At 42.3% G+C, this 13,938-nt stretch overlaps 3 protein-coding genes across 37 annotated transcripts in view; 2 read left to right on the plus strand and 1 right to left on the minus strand.

The window, feature by feature from the left end:
- The window catches only part of NSD3 (nuclear receptor binding SET domain protein 3), a 103,433-nt gene extending 96,612 nt beyond the window's left edge, over positions 1–6,821 (plus strand). For all 8 annotated transcript variants that reach the window (XR_011433260.1, XR_011433261.1, XM_070253068.1 and 5 more), the window contains 2 exons: positions 251–455; positions 876–6,821. Coding sequence is in view for 6 of the 8 variants with exons in the window: in XM_070253068.1 (XP_070109169.1) it covers positions 251–455; positions 876–1,117 (447 nt within the window). In the remaining 2 variants the exon portion in view is untranslated. The remainder of the gene's footprint in view (positions 1–250; positions 456–875) is intronic.
- Positions 69–13,938, minus strand: part of DDHD2 (DDHD domain containing 2) — a 42,408-nt gene continuing 28,538 nt past the window's right edge. For 3 of the 4 annotated variants that reach the window (XR_011433265.1, XM_023630611.2, XM_070253071.1), the window contains one exon: positions 69–1,094. The gene's annotated coding sequence lies outside the window, so the exon portion shown is untranslated. Of the gene's footprint in view, positions 1,095–8,868; positions 9,006–13,938 lie in introns of those variants that run through there. The other variant, XM_070253070.1, reaches the window with a different exon arrangement.
- Positions 7,867–13,685, plus strand: PLPP5 (phospholipid phosphatase 5). 25 transcript variants are annotated; one of them, XM_014736568.3, is made up of 7 exons: positions 7,867–8,116; positions 8,295–8,403; positions 8,869–8,959; positions 9,403–9,466; positions 9,973–10,097; positions 10,778–10,957; positions 12,212–13,685. In XM_014736568.3, the coding sequence occupies exons 1-7, from the start codon at positions 8,049–8,051 to the stop codon at positions 12,307–12,309; spliced, it is 735 nt and encodes a 244-aa protein (XP_014592054.3). In that variant the 5' UTR covers positions 7,867–8,048; the 3' UTR covers positions 12,310–13,685. The 25 variants fall into 25 exon arrangements, with proteins under 25 accessions (XP_014592054.3, XP_005606377.3, XP_005606374.3 ...); XM_005606320.4 differs by having other exon boundaries at positions 12,234–13,685; XM_005606317.4 differs by having other exon boundaries at positions 12,286–13,685.

Below are 13,938 nucleotides of genomic sequence, written 5' to 3' on the forward strand. Positions count from 1 at the left end.
GGTATGTGAATTATATCTCAATGTCCTTGGAATTTAAAAAAAAAAAGCACCTTATTCAAAAAAATCAATGAAAATGAAGGCTTATTTTTATTATAATACTGTTATGGGATAAGTCCAACTGGTGTTTTTGGGTAATTGAACAACAGATGAATTTACATGACCGTGAGGTTGTAGGATTTTCCTTTCTGTCTAAAGCTTTATAGCTTTATACACTGTGATCATTAAAACCGTGATCCTTTTTTCCTGCCAGTCGGCGTGTGCGTCAACAACTGAAGAAAAGGCAAAAAATGCTAAGTTAAAGCAGAAGAGGCGAAAAATCAAAACAGAACCAAAGCAGATGCATGAAGATTACTGCTTTCAGTGTGGAGATGGTGGAGAGCTGGTCATGTGTGACAAAAAAGACTGTCCCAAAGCATACCACCTCCTATGCCTTAACCTGACTCAGCCACCATATGGTAAGCTACAACCTCAAGACCCTTTCTCTGACTTGCATCTTTGCCAACTGTGTGTAACTTAGAATACATTCCACTCTCCTTGGTGGAGCCGTGGACTAGGAAATGTTGAATAGAACAAACAATAGCAACAAAAATTATGCTAGTGAAAAATCTGTCTCTCTGCAAATTTGAGACACCTGTGGGCCAGCAAGGATTGGTTTCTTATTTATTATTACCATCGGTGAACAGTTAGCTCCTATGGCACTGAGTTTTGGGCAGTAGCTCACATCCATACTTAAGAGTACACCCAGACCCTTGTGTGGAGTCGTATTCAATTGAATTGAGTCTCCAATCAGAGAAGAAGGTGGGAACATGGGTTTTTCAGGGGTAATCGAGAGGCACTAAACTTGGGCTCTTTTCCCCCTTCCCACCCCACATCAGGAAAGTGGGAGTGCCCGTGGCACCAGTGCAATGAGTGCAGCAGTGCGGCTGTGTCCTTCTGCGAGTTCTGTCCGCGCTCATTTTGTAAAGATCACGAAAAGGGGTTGCTGGTTCCCTCTGCCCTGGAAGGCCGTCTCTGCTGCTCTGAACATGACCCCGTATCTCCTGTGTCTTCAGAATACTGGAGCAAGATCAAATGTAAATTGGAATCACAAGATCCTGGAGAAGAAGTAAAAGAATAAATGAGTGATGATTTCCTTTTTGTTTAAATGAAAGAAAGGAACAGCGAAAAGTCGATAGATAATACATTAGTGAAAGAGAGACTGCTGCAGTGCGTCCAGCCCTTGCCATCAGTACTGCCTGTTCAAGTGAAGATGGGCTGGGAAGCCAGTTCGTGCAGGCAGAAGCAGTTGGTGGTATCCGGGTTTTCTGTTTTGTTTTGCTGGTTTGGGGATTCTTTTGTGGAGGGTTAGATTCCCTTGGTCTTTTCTTGCCTTTTATTACACTTCAATGCCTTTGCAACTGGAAAAAAAAGATGTCTTCACTTTTAAAATAAGAACAAAGAGAAAAGAAAATTTTGTTAATGAGATAAATTTAAAGTCTAGGATGTGTTCCTTGGGTGTAAAAAGCAAAAGTAGCCATCATTCCTTTATTTATTTTCATTTTTAAAAATTTTGAGACGTGTAGTTCAGATAGTCTAGTCAGTGTGCGTGTCTTACGTAGGCGTTGGAGAAAGCCCTCTGGAAAAGGGCGCGCTGGTCTTCATGGACCTGACTGAGCAGTAGGTAGGCTAACTCCTTCCCTTCCAGGTGCCTTTCACAGTCCTGGAGAAGGGCTCTCTGGGAGTATTGAATCTGGCCGCCTGAAAACAAAATGCCTCGTGGATTTTATCTCTGTGGTCTTAAACTAGGTGGGCTTTGTGGTATGATAACTTTACCTGGAAAGGTATATAATGTGGTTTTTGGTTTTTTTGTTTTGGAGGAAAAAACAAATGGATGCACTCACTGAGTTTGACACATTTCATTGATAGTGGGTGTTTTTGATGAAGTGCGTTTATGTGGATATGAATGCATAGTTAGAATAGTCATTCCTGTTATCTTGACACACTGATAAAGGCAGCTAGAGGGAGATGAAAGGTACAGACCAAAAATTGGATCATATAAGCACTGTCTTCTGTCCAATTTAATGTAGACCTTGGTCTGACTTGGAATTATGGGCATTTTATTTCCTGTCTCTGCTTCCCTCTCCTAATCAAATATTCCCTTTGTCAACTGACCACTCAGTCATGTTTCCTGGTGAAAACTACACAAATGAATTTGAATTGTATTTGAATAGATCCTTTTGGTTTAGTTCCTAATTTAGAGGGTGAGAGGCATCCCCAAGTTCTATGTAAACAGTTTCTATTTAGCATTATCCAGTACTTAAAACTGCCCCACTGAGGAAGGGGAAGCACTTCTACAGGGTATCTAAGAACCACGCAAACACACTTCAGCTTAGGAAGCACTTAGGGAAAGCTCCCAAGAAAGCAGTGTTAGCAAAAATGGTTGGCTGTGATGCTTGGATCTCATAGATGCAAGTGTGCCAGGATGTCTGCCCACAAAATTCACTTGCTTTTAATGCTTAGGAATATGTATATTCCAGTATTCCTTATATGGAATAATTAGTAATGTCAGACATTATTGTAACACTGTACTAAGTAGAAGTCTAGGGTTAGCTCGAATGAACGTGAACTTTCTATGTGAATTCTGACTGCTTACAATTGCTGGTTACCTGGTAGCATTTCTTTTCCCTCAAGAAGTACCTAGTAACCTTATGAAAGCAGGGAGGATAGATGCTCTACCACATTCCTTCAGTTGTGTTATGTGTGTTCTTCTTTCTTACAATTTAGAGCTCTTTTCTGGAAAAAAAGCTATTTTGTGCCCCTCTCTCTCTCTTTTTTTTTTTTTTTTTGTATGTAAATGTGCAATTATACTGGATTTTCTCTTGTAAAAAACAAAAAACACTACAATTCCTTTACTAAAGCTCCTAAACTGCCATTTGCCTGATTCCAGCAGTTAATTCTGAGGTAACTTATTGGGCCTCCAATAATTCTATTGATTAGATATGGTCCCAAAAGAAAGAGCAAAATGGAAAATGCTAGACATGTTACCAAATAGAACTGCTACAAGTAACATGAATTTACAGCTCACCGAAACACTAAACTTTGCTCTTGAGCAATTATATAGTTTGATGTCCTTTTAAAAAATAATTTAAGAAAATCTAGGTTTTCTCATACTGAAACTTTATTTTATATATGTATACGATAAATGTTTGCTTTTTTAAACTTACTAACATGAAGAATTTCCTTTAATATTCGAAATGCAGCTCTTGTTGAAACAGTATCTGACATGAAATCTTATCTCCTTGCTTTGTTTTGGACTTAGTGCTATTTAATATCTGATGACTTTTATATGGTAAGCCAGGGTATATCCTATATACTACAAATACCTTAGGTTTAAGTATTTTTATGCAGCTTCTTCATTGTGTCACATTTTGTTTCTATATCTGTAACAGAGCTCTGCTGAGATTTCTGTTATTTTGGCGGCGGGGGCTGGTGACTAGTAGGACTGCTCTGCCATCTCAGAAATCAGGGTAGAAAACAAAACAGCTAACCACAGCTCTGGAGTCTGTCCATGAGTGTGCTTCAGCGGTCTGAAAAGTGGTTTGAGTCATGCTAGTGCCAAGGAGCTCTCCTCACGCCTGCACAGCGTCACTTGTTGACCCATCTTAGAGATTTTGCAGTCGCAGGTTACGGAAGCAGAGAGAGTAAGCTGTGCTTTGTGTGTGAATGCTATACACGCACTGTGCTTGCTTTGCTTCACCAGTGAAATATTCCGAAAGACATACTGTTCACTCGGAATCTGAAGTTGCTATTTGTTAACCTTTAAATGTGTATGTGGTCAGAGCATGAGTGGTTGGTTTTTATTCTTGTCCAAAATTGAAATAACTCGAAGTAGCATAGTATAATGGTGGTATTTTCTTTAACCTCATGTTAATTCTTTGGAGGAAGAAGTGAATGTAAGATTTTTGATAATCAGCAGAAAGCTTCAGAAATTGGATGGATAACAACTAAAGCTGAGATCCTGGGAAAGCTTCCAGGCTCTGTGCAGTGGAGGGAGGGGCTGACCTGTGGCCAGTGTGAGGAATCAGGAGCGCTGCCTATCGCTGGCTAAGGGAGGGCAGATGGCCCTTCATCCCTGGAAGGCTGAGGCAGCTGGAGGAAGCGTTTCACTTCTTTAATATCTAATCAGGGCTAGAGTTAGGAGTGAGGGGGGTTTATTTTCATTTTTGTTTTATCAAGTTCCCACACTGTCTTAATTCTCAAAAATGTTCTGGCCTAGGCTATAGAATAGGCTGACTCTTAGAATCACTGAAACCTGAAGACTTCTGTGTTCAAGTCAGCAGCATGTCTAAAAACTTAACGGAACTGGGGAGAGGGAGGCAGGCTGCTCCCAGCCCCCTCTGTCACGTCCACCTGTTTGGAAACACGCCTGTAACCGAGCTGCGGAACTCCGAGGTGATCATGTAAAGGACCCTGACGCAGCGCAGGCTGTTGGACAGCTTGTCTCCTGGTTTGTGAAGCAGTTTCCTTTTTGAGTAATTTGCTGCGTGGCATGTGTTCCAGTCAGGGTCAGTCCCAGGCCGTGCGGTTTAGAAACAGATAGGCCGGCTCCACAGAATGTAATCTCTGGACTGCCCAAGATTTGTTGCTTGTCTTTCATTTCACTTTTAAATACAAAGCTGTTCCTTTACTGTTCACCTTAAAGTCAAGGTGCTGCCACATGCCGCCTTCCGACAGGATAAGAAAACAACTTGGGAAGCTTACCTTTGATGGACTTCCACATTAGGTACGATGACACCGGGAGGCTGCTTTATTGCTGGGCAGTGCAAACTAGACTGGAATTACTTCTTACAAGTCTGACGCGGCGAGCCACCCCCAAGTTGTCCACGTTGCTGCAGACATGAAGTGATCATTTGGAAGAATTTCCTTTGGCCTAGGGTCACCTAGAATTGGTCTCTGGTTATTTGTACACAAAGAGTAGAACTCGCTTCCATTTTCAGATAGGCTAGGGAATAGATGTAATCAGACAGCTTTGCCATATATTAACAGATACTGAAAAGTGGGAAATGTGTATATACGGAAATCTACCAACTTCTATCTGGGGTGGGGTATAGGGAGAAAAGGGTTATAACGGGAGGGGAGGGGGATGATGATGTTTACCGCAGGTACGAAGTAGTCACTTTAACATTGAGACCTCTGCCTCATTGAATTCAGGTTTTTTAAGTACTTGAAACTCTTCAGATTCTCCTTATTTTACAGTTATTTTTAAATTTATGAAATAGAAAGCATTGTTTTGTATACTGCTTTGAAAATAAATAGCCTAGTCTCTTATCCTCTTTGACTTGGATGAAAGGCAGAATTCTGCAAATGGGAGAGTGTTCACAGTTGATAGCTCAGATTCATGCACACATCTGAGGAAGAGACTCCTGCATGAAATACCAGCAGCATTTTTACAAATATTTCTGTCATATGTTCTTTAGTTTGTCATTTTGTCAGCTCTATCCCCAAGCACTTCTTTCCTTTTAATATATGCCTGTGTTGGAAAAACAAAAATTTGCACTTACGTTACACTCCTAAAATGCTGGGTGTAACCTGTGTGTTTCAAAAATCATTTCCGTTCTTTTTTCGTCAGTCCATTGCTTCAGTGACAAGTTCAGGTGCTTGTGGCACATATGTGTGAAGGGAGAGGAGAAGAGAATTACCTTTCCTTGGGTAGCCTCTAAAAGTTATTAACATGCAAGAAAAAGGGAAAAGATGAATAGTTGCCAAAGTCATTTATTCAGTCCTTAGTTTTTTATGTGACATTACTGCATCTGATCGGCAAGACAGTGCCCTCAGGTTCCAGTACTCCCTTCCCCACCTGTTACAGACTTCTGATACAGGCAGACGGCTCTCAGTATCCAGCAGCTTACCTAGGTAAGGTATTTACAAGGTAGTCTTGTCAGTTTAGAAGTGGACTGCATAAACTTTACTTTGTTGTCATTAATATTGCTCTTTATCTCATTTGTGCTGTCACATACCCTGTGTTAAAAAAGAAAATCATATTGCAACTGATAACCAAGATGCTAAATGATTACAACTGGCTAATAATTCTTTTTATATACAAGGGTGTGTGCATAATTGGAATTGATATGAGAATTCATTTGTATCCACTTGTGATATTGCACAACAAACACAGATACCTACAGATTCTGTTTTCATTTCCTTGTGACCTTTATCTATGATAATGACCTTTGTAGATTGGTTTTTTCTGTACTTTGTTTATCTGTAATAAACTTTGTAGATCCTGTGAAATGTTATTTTGCCTAAATCACTTGAGACTTGAGTCTTTAATAACAAAGCATCAATATTCACTAAAGTCAATCTCCTTTGAGTTTCTGTGACTTGGCTAGAACCTCTTGACACTAAGGGATTAGTGTTAATTTTCCCTGGGGATGTTCCACTAGGGCATTACTGTATAATGACGATGTTGCCACAGAGACTTCAAGATATATGATATTTTGGGGATTTTGTTGATTGGCCTATGTTTTATTGCATAGTGTGAAACGTGTAAAACTTGGTTAACCTGTATATAGATAGCTTATTGTTGACTAGTTACAGTGTACTTAGGATTGCCTGTAATATTTAAGCTTCTTACTACTGTGTGTGCTGGTAGGAACATATAATTTTTGTACATTATATTTACTGAGATGTTACCATTTTTTATTTTACAAATACTTTGGAATTCAAATGTGTTTTTTGTTTCTGTGAGGATTAATTTGGAAAGGTTTTTAATGACATTCCACTGATTTCAGATTTTGCTTGAGATTGACTTCAATAAATTGTCCTGTATGTTCCAAATTAAACATGTGGACTTGTTCATTGCCTGTAATTCCTTGCTACAACTCACTGGGCAAGAGGCCATCAAGGGAGGGAGGGGACCTAGCACCCAGGCTTGAAATGGACAGAGAGTTAGCCATTGATGATTTTGTAATTACCGATTATAGCTTTTAGCTGTTTAACCCACCCAATATGCTATCTGACTCCCACTAGGCTCCTAAGATCTCTCTGGAGGGTGGGTCACCATGGTAATGGGTGTGTGAGCTGTTTTTCAGGAATTAGAACTCCTTGTCCACTTCAGGCCAGCTGAGACCACCAACTCATCAACTGAGCCTGCGCACATGTCCAACAGGCGACCTTTTGACCTCAAGAGGCTAAAAACTCCAACCTCAGATCATGCTAACGCTGCCATTTTGTGAACACGGGTCCTATGAAGAGGCATGAAGTCTGACTACGCTTGCGCAGATCAATTACCTCACCTCTCCTCACCTCCAATTACCTCTCTCCATGTTTCAGACCACCTTGCCTCCTATCCCAGAAATATCCTCAATATTTTTGGGGAGGCAGATTTGAGACTCATGCTCTCGCTGCCTGTCTTAGCTGCCTTGTGAGTAAACTGCTGCAATCTCGTCGTCTCTGTTTGGCTTTGTGGGTGGCACAAACGAACCTGGTTCAGTAACAGGCTGAATGACCCAATATGTCCACCCTCAGCCACTGAGGCCTGCAGCACAGCAAAGTCCTGCATGACAGCTAGGTATGTATCTTCCTTCAAAAATGCTGCTAATAAACTTGGATCCGAAAAGGTGGGGGTTTTGTTTGGTTTTCCGAGAGGAAAGGTCCCTGGAGAATGTGGCTCCTTGGTTTGGTGTGTATGAGAATATGGAGGCTGGTTGGCAAGGACACGAAGGGAGATACTCATCACTTTCATCCCATTGGTTTATGAGACCCAAAGGCGACCCGCTGGCTGGACACCGGGAGCTCGCTCATTGCTGAACCTACGGAACAGCACTACCCGCTTTTCAGTCCTTTCGCTGGGTGATGCTCTCAGAACCACGCAGAGCGGCCTCTGCCGCTTCCTGGATCGCTGACCCGGCGGCGCGAGGCGGCAGCTGAACGCCTACCCTGCGTGCAGTTCCGCCGGTGCCCGCCAGCCCGCGCTGGGGAGACCCGGTCCCGGGGGCGGCCCTCGCGTCCCGCCGCAGCGGCTGCCACGTCAGCGCGTCGCGTGTCCCTGCGCTGCGCGGGCCGGGCGGATGGGGAAGGCGGCGGCGGCCTTCAGGGCCGAGCTGGGCGTGCGGATCGCGCTGTTCGCGGCCTTCCTGTAAGCGGTTTGCGGGTCGGACCCCGGGGCCCCGGCCCCCTCGCGCACTCGGGCGCTGCGACCCATAATGAGGCGGGCAGGGCCCCGCTACCTCGGCAGGCCTGGGGCTCTCCTGGAGGGGCGGCCATCGTCCGCGGAAGCAAGCCAACGTGCCCTGCGCTTTTTGTTCCCCCTTTAGGGTAACAGAGCTTCTCCCTCCCTTCCAGAGGCTTATCCAACCGGAGGAGATGTGGCTTTACCGGAATCCCTATGTGGAAGCAGAGTATCTCCCTACCAAGCCGATGTTTGTGCGTGGAGAACCGGCCCTTTCTTCTGACCCTTAAAACTCATTACTGAGCTCAATGCCAGGAAGGGGAGGTGGCCGCTCTGGCTCCAAAATGATCTTCCTATCGCTCCTTTTGTTGGTGTGCTAGATTTTGCTTCCTCATGTTTAAGATCCACATTTGGAGAGCAAAATGTCAGACTGTTTTGGCTCAAGAGGCGTTCTGTGAGCTCTGTTCCTTAGCATGGTCTGGTCATTCAGACTGGTGGGCGATAGTGTTACTTACTGGTGGGGCTGCCTGGGGCCCAGTTCACCCACAGACAGACACTGAGACGGCTGCTTCTATGTACAGGGGAACAGTTAGGTCTGAGATGTGAGTTTTCTCACTTCCATCCCTCTTCCCTACAGGAGGTACTTTAACAACTAGTTGTGTGGCGTTGTATTTGTGCTTTGGTTTTGTTTTTTAAATCTCTGACATATTCTGGTTCAGGTCATTGCATTTCTCTCTCCACTGTCTCTGATCCTCCTGGCCAAATGTCTCAAGAAGGCAGACACGACAGACAGCAGACAAGCCTGCCTGGGTAAGAGCAAACCCTTTCTGGCTGTTGTCATCGTATCTTCTTGGTGCTGGAATGAAAAGGCAGGAGTGGTAGGGGTCAGCCACCGGATTCGTGGCCTCAGTGAGTGGAGGCCACTGAGTTCTGCATCCTAAAGTAATTATACCTCCCCTGTACCCCACTTGTTACACTGTGAGACAGAAAAATAGAACTTGGTTAACCTCACAGGTGCGCCTAAATGCACTGGATTATTTGTACCTCAAAATGTCTTCAGCCGAGTACAGAAGTTCTCCCTGTACTACAACAGAATGGTCATTGAGGGCAATTATTTTAATACTCAGCTCTGCTTGGAGCCTGACCATCCCTATCTATCTCAGAAATACCATGGCTGCTCTCTTAATGGGACAATGACCATGTCATTCCTCCCTAGGCAGATTCCACTAACAGTAAGTTTCTTTGCTTTCCAGCTGCCAGCCTTGCCCTGGCTCTGAATGGTGTCTTTACTAACACAATAAAACTGATAGTGGGGAGGTAAGTGACAAGAGTTAGCCACCCCAGTGTGTGCCTGAGCCCTTACCCCATCAGGAGAGACGGTTAACGGTACTCCACTACACATCTTTCTCTTTCTCCTTTTCTCCTTTATTCTCGGTCTGTTCTTTTCTCATGTAACACTTTCTCCCTTCCCTATACATTAGTCCTGTGGTGACGCTTGGGCTCTCTTCTCCCTGAACGGCATTTCCTACTGACAAGCACAGCAGAGCTGGTGTCCTCTAGAGCACCCCTGAAGCTGCAGCGGGGCTCGCTCTTTGCCCCAAAAAAGTAATCATGTGCTGGAATGGCTGGTTTTGTTCCAATTTAAAGTTGACCCTGGAAGTAAGGCTTTTCTCTTAGTAATGACTATCCTAATCCAGTTTCATTATTTTGCCTGGGGTACTATTTGACCAACTGTTAAGAGGATTACTGATGTCTGATACAACCAAAAAACAATTTCTGGAGGTGTAAATGACCCGTGTTCAGACCTTGCTTATTTCTTCCAGGCCACGCCCAGACTTCTTCTACCGCTGCTTCCCCGATGGGCAAGCCCATCCTGAGCTGATGTGCACAGGAGACAAGGACGTGGTGAATGAGGGCCGTAAGAGCTTCCCTAGTGGACACTCTTCCTGTATGAATACCCTGTGGACTCTACTTCTACGCTTTTTTTTTTTTAATCATTGAATTTAACCTAGGAAGTTTGTGAGGATAGGAACAGAACATCTCACCACTCTTGTTCTTGTATCTAGATATTGGAGAAGCCCCCTTCTTTAATAACCCTGGGAGTTCACAAGCCTGAGCCTCAAATATTAGGGTAAATATTCAAGGACAGAGGAGGTAGTTTACTTTCATGAGATTTGAACATTATTGTTGTATTATGTGCCTAGATTCTGCAATCTTGTACAAGTCATAAAAATATTAATCTTTACTGACGAGTTACTGTGTGTCAGGTACTCTGGAAAGCATTTTAGATTCTTACATCACTTGATACAGTAACAGCCCAAGGAAGGAGATACTATTATTTTTGATTCCCACTTATATATGAGGAAACTAAGGTACTGAGAAGTTAAGTAACCTGCCCAAAGTCATTTAGCTAGTATGCTAAAAACTATTCTCAGGGTAAATATTGTTAACTTTGGGACACAAATAAAGTCCTTCATTTTTCCTTTTGTTTCCTTCTCCCTCATAATCAATGATCTACACCAGAAGTATGCAAAAAAGGAATAAAACATGTTCGTGCCCCCTGGCCTCCTATTTGCAGATAAATGAGGAGGCTTCCTTTAAAAGAAATATATGTTTTCTCTCTTCTAGTTGCATTTGCTGGTCTGGCCTTTGCTTCCTTCTACCTGGCAGGGAAGTTACATTGCTTCACACCACAAGGCCGTGGCAAATCTTGGAGGTTCTGTGCCTTTCTGTCACCTCTACTTTTTGCAGCTGTGATTGCACTCTCTCGCACCTGTGACTACAAGCATCACTGGCAAGGTAAACAAGGTATTCATGCCATGGAAGCTTCCATGTTTCACTCCTCATTTTATGCCCAGCACCTGGTACAAAGGAGATACTCTCTAAGTGTCTGCTGAATTAATAAACAAATAAGTATGGGACGATCTGGGTTCTGTACTCAAAGAGTAAGCATTTTTAGCCATATGGAAGATGAGAAAGCACACTGTTACCTGTTAGAGAGATTAACAATGAGGAATGTCCTAATTTCTCCATTATTCTGAAGGATTGTAAGTTCAGAGTAACTATATGAATTTTTTACAACAAAGTTAAAAAAAAAAAGCTCAATTTACTGTCTTAAAATCAAGTTCCCTGTCATGAAATTTCTGTTCAGAAACAAAAGTAAAATTCAACAAAACATACAATTGTAATTAAACCAAAGAAATTTAAGTAAATGATATAGTAAAATATCCAAATTACAAAATATCTTCCTAGAAAACCCACAATTCAAAAAACAAGCAGAGAGTATTGCCCTGAGATCCTTAGGAGCCCTGTTTTAAAGAATAAACCAGGGACCAGCCCCATGGCCGAGTGGTTAAGTTTGCGCGCTTCGCTTCGGCAGCCCAGGATTTCGCCGGTTCGGATCCTGGGTGCGGACATGGCACTGTTCATCAGACTATGCTGAGGTGGTGTCCCACATAGCACAACCAGAGGCACTCACAACTAGAATATACAACTATGTACTGGGGGGCTTTGGGGAGAAGAATAAAAAAAAAAAAAGAAGATTGGCAACAGTTGTTAGCTCAGGTGCCAATCTTTAAAATAAATAAACCAATTTTTTGCAGAGATGTAACTCTTGAAGAGTTTATTCCTTCCTCTAGAACTCTTTCAATGGTGAAAAAAAAAGTTGTTAATGGCATTTAGTGAAACGTCGTTATTCTTCTGAATTAAAAATATTCAATCTTATCCCACAACTAGAATGACATGCAACTAAGATATACAACTGTGTATGGGGGTGGTTTGGGGAGATAAAGCAGAGAAAAAAAAAATATTCAATCCAGTGTGCTTGGGGAAAATATTGTTATACTTACTTAACTAAAGATGTGTTTCAACTTGGTGTTTAGAGAACAACCTGATAATCATAATCCTGTAACTTGTATGATAAAACTGAGAAAGCCTAAAGAAATCATAAACCTGGAATTGAGGTTTTTTGCAACCCAAACAAGTGGAATAACCTAGAGGGCCAAGTTCTCTTTACTATGTGGTATCTAACATGATTTAAGAGCCCAATATGATTCAGAGAAGACCTCATCTCCTCTCTCTCCAGATGTACTAGTTGGATCCATGATTGGACTGACGTTTGCCTATGTCTGCTACAGGCAGTATTATCCTCCTCTCACTGACCCAGAATGCCATAAACCATTCCATGGCAGACCTGCACTTCCCACCGCACAGAAGCAGCCTGGTGATCCTCATCGTTTTGATATTTAGAAATTGGAGCTACCTCAACAGGGAAATAAGTGAATCAGCCCTTCTAACTGGACTATGCCTGAGACAAGAATTTCTGACCTGTTGACCTCTTAAGAGTTAAGTGAGGACATAAGCACATTCCACCTCCATATGATCATGCCATTCTGCCCCTACTCACAGGAATTTATCATGAGGAGTCAAGGTTCTTTTTCACTACTGTAAGCCTCACATTCTGGTAAAAAGATCTTTCAGTAGTCCTCCAACAGCGTATGAATCTGTCCATCAAATTGGTATTCCAAGACATACAGTGTTTTTACATTTAATTAAAATGCCATTCTTGGAAGGATCTTATCACAAAGAAGCCTTTACATAGCCCCACTTTATCCTAGAAATTAGAGTTATCAAAACTTAATTTCCATTTTCCGTAGCTCAAAATCTTAAAATCTAGGGCATGACCAATTAATTATTTTGACTCTGTTTACTTTCTTGGGTAATAATTCCATAGAGCCTTAAATAGGAAAATTTCCAATTCTGGCTAATTTACCACTGTCATGCATATCTTATCTAAGTCCAGCCAGATACTGCTGTCCATTTTGAACACTGTGAACATAAATGATCTGTTGAATTACTAAGTAAACACAATAAAAAACAAAATGGGCAGGAGTGGGGCTTCAGTTCTAACAAGTGATGATTACTTGTACCTCGTTTGTCCTTCACTGTGCTCATGAGCTTCTTTCCCTCCTTTCATGACTGAAGATCTGCCCAAATGCATCAACTTTGCCAACTGGCTAAAGCAGGCAAGAAAAATTAAGAAAAATAACAGATATCAATATCTGGAGGACAAATGAATCTTTTTCTGTCCCTTCTTCACAATGGGATATAAAGAACAATTACGAGACATCATCAGAACTGATGCTGTAGTACCTACAACTTTCCTTTTATTGTGATTATACTTTATTTTATTTTATTTTTTTTTTTGAGGAAGATTAGCCCCGAGCTAACATCTGCTGCCAATCCTCCTCTTTTTGCTGAGGAAGACGGGCCCTGAGCTAACATCCATGCCCATCATCCTCTACTTCATATGTGGGACGCCTACCACAGCATGGCTTGCCAAGCAGTGCCATGTCCGCACCTGGGATCCAAACCAGCAAACGCTGGGCAGCCAAAGCAGAATGTGCAAACTTAACTGCTGCACCACTGGGCTAGCCCCATGATTATACTTTAAATATCACCTTGTCTTATGTATTTCTTTCTATAACATCCTTTCAATGTATCTTTTTTCTTCAGTAAATGTGATATTCAAATAAAATAGTGAATGTGCTTTTTTTTTTTTTGGTACTTAAAGTACCATTCAAGAGCTGGAACATTTCCAAAGTAAACCACCGGAGTCCCCATCGGTCATAAGTGATTCGACTTTCTACAGTAGTGGCTGCTGTTTGTAATACCAAAGGACAGTCTTGGCATTTCCCTTATCATTGTCATGCTCTAAATTCTGAACTACATCTGCCTGTGACAACGAAAACACGAGTCAAGGGAAAAGAACTTAAATATTAGTTCTTTGC

This window comes from Equus caballus, chromosome 27 (genome assembly GCF_041296265.1).
Source record: "Equus caballus isolate H_3958 breed thoroughbred chromosome 27, TB-T2T, whole genome shotgun sequence".
NCBI classification, from domain to species: Eukaryota; Metazoa; Chordata; class Mammalia; order Perissodactyla; family Equidae; genus Equus; species Equus caballus.

Coding starts and splice junctions, on each gene's coding strand:
- PLPP5 (XM_005606317.4), top strand. CDS start 8,049: ATGGGGAAGGCGGCGGCGGCCTTCAGGGCCGAGCTGGGCGTGCGGATC. Junction 8,404..8,868: donor TCCCTACCAAGCCGATGTTT/GTGCGTGGAGAA, acceptor ATTCTGGTTCAG/GTCATTGCATTTCTCTCTCC. Junction 10,098..10,777: donor CCCTAGTGGACACTCTTCCT/GTATGAATACCC, acceptor TCTCTCTTCTAG/TTGCATTTGCTGGTCTGGCC.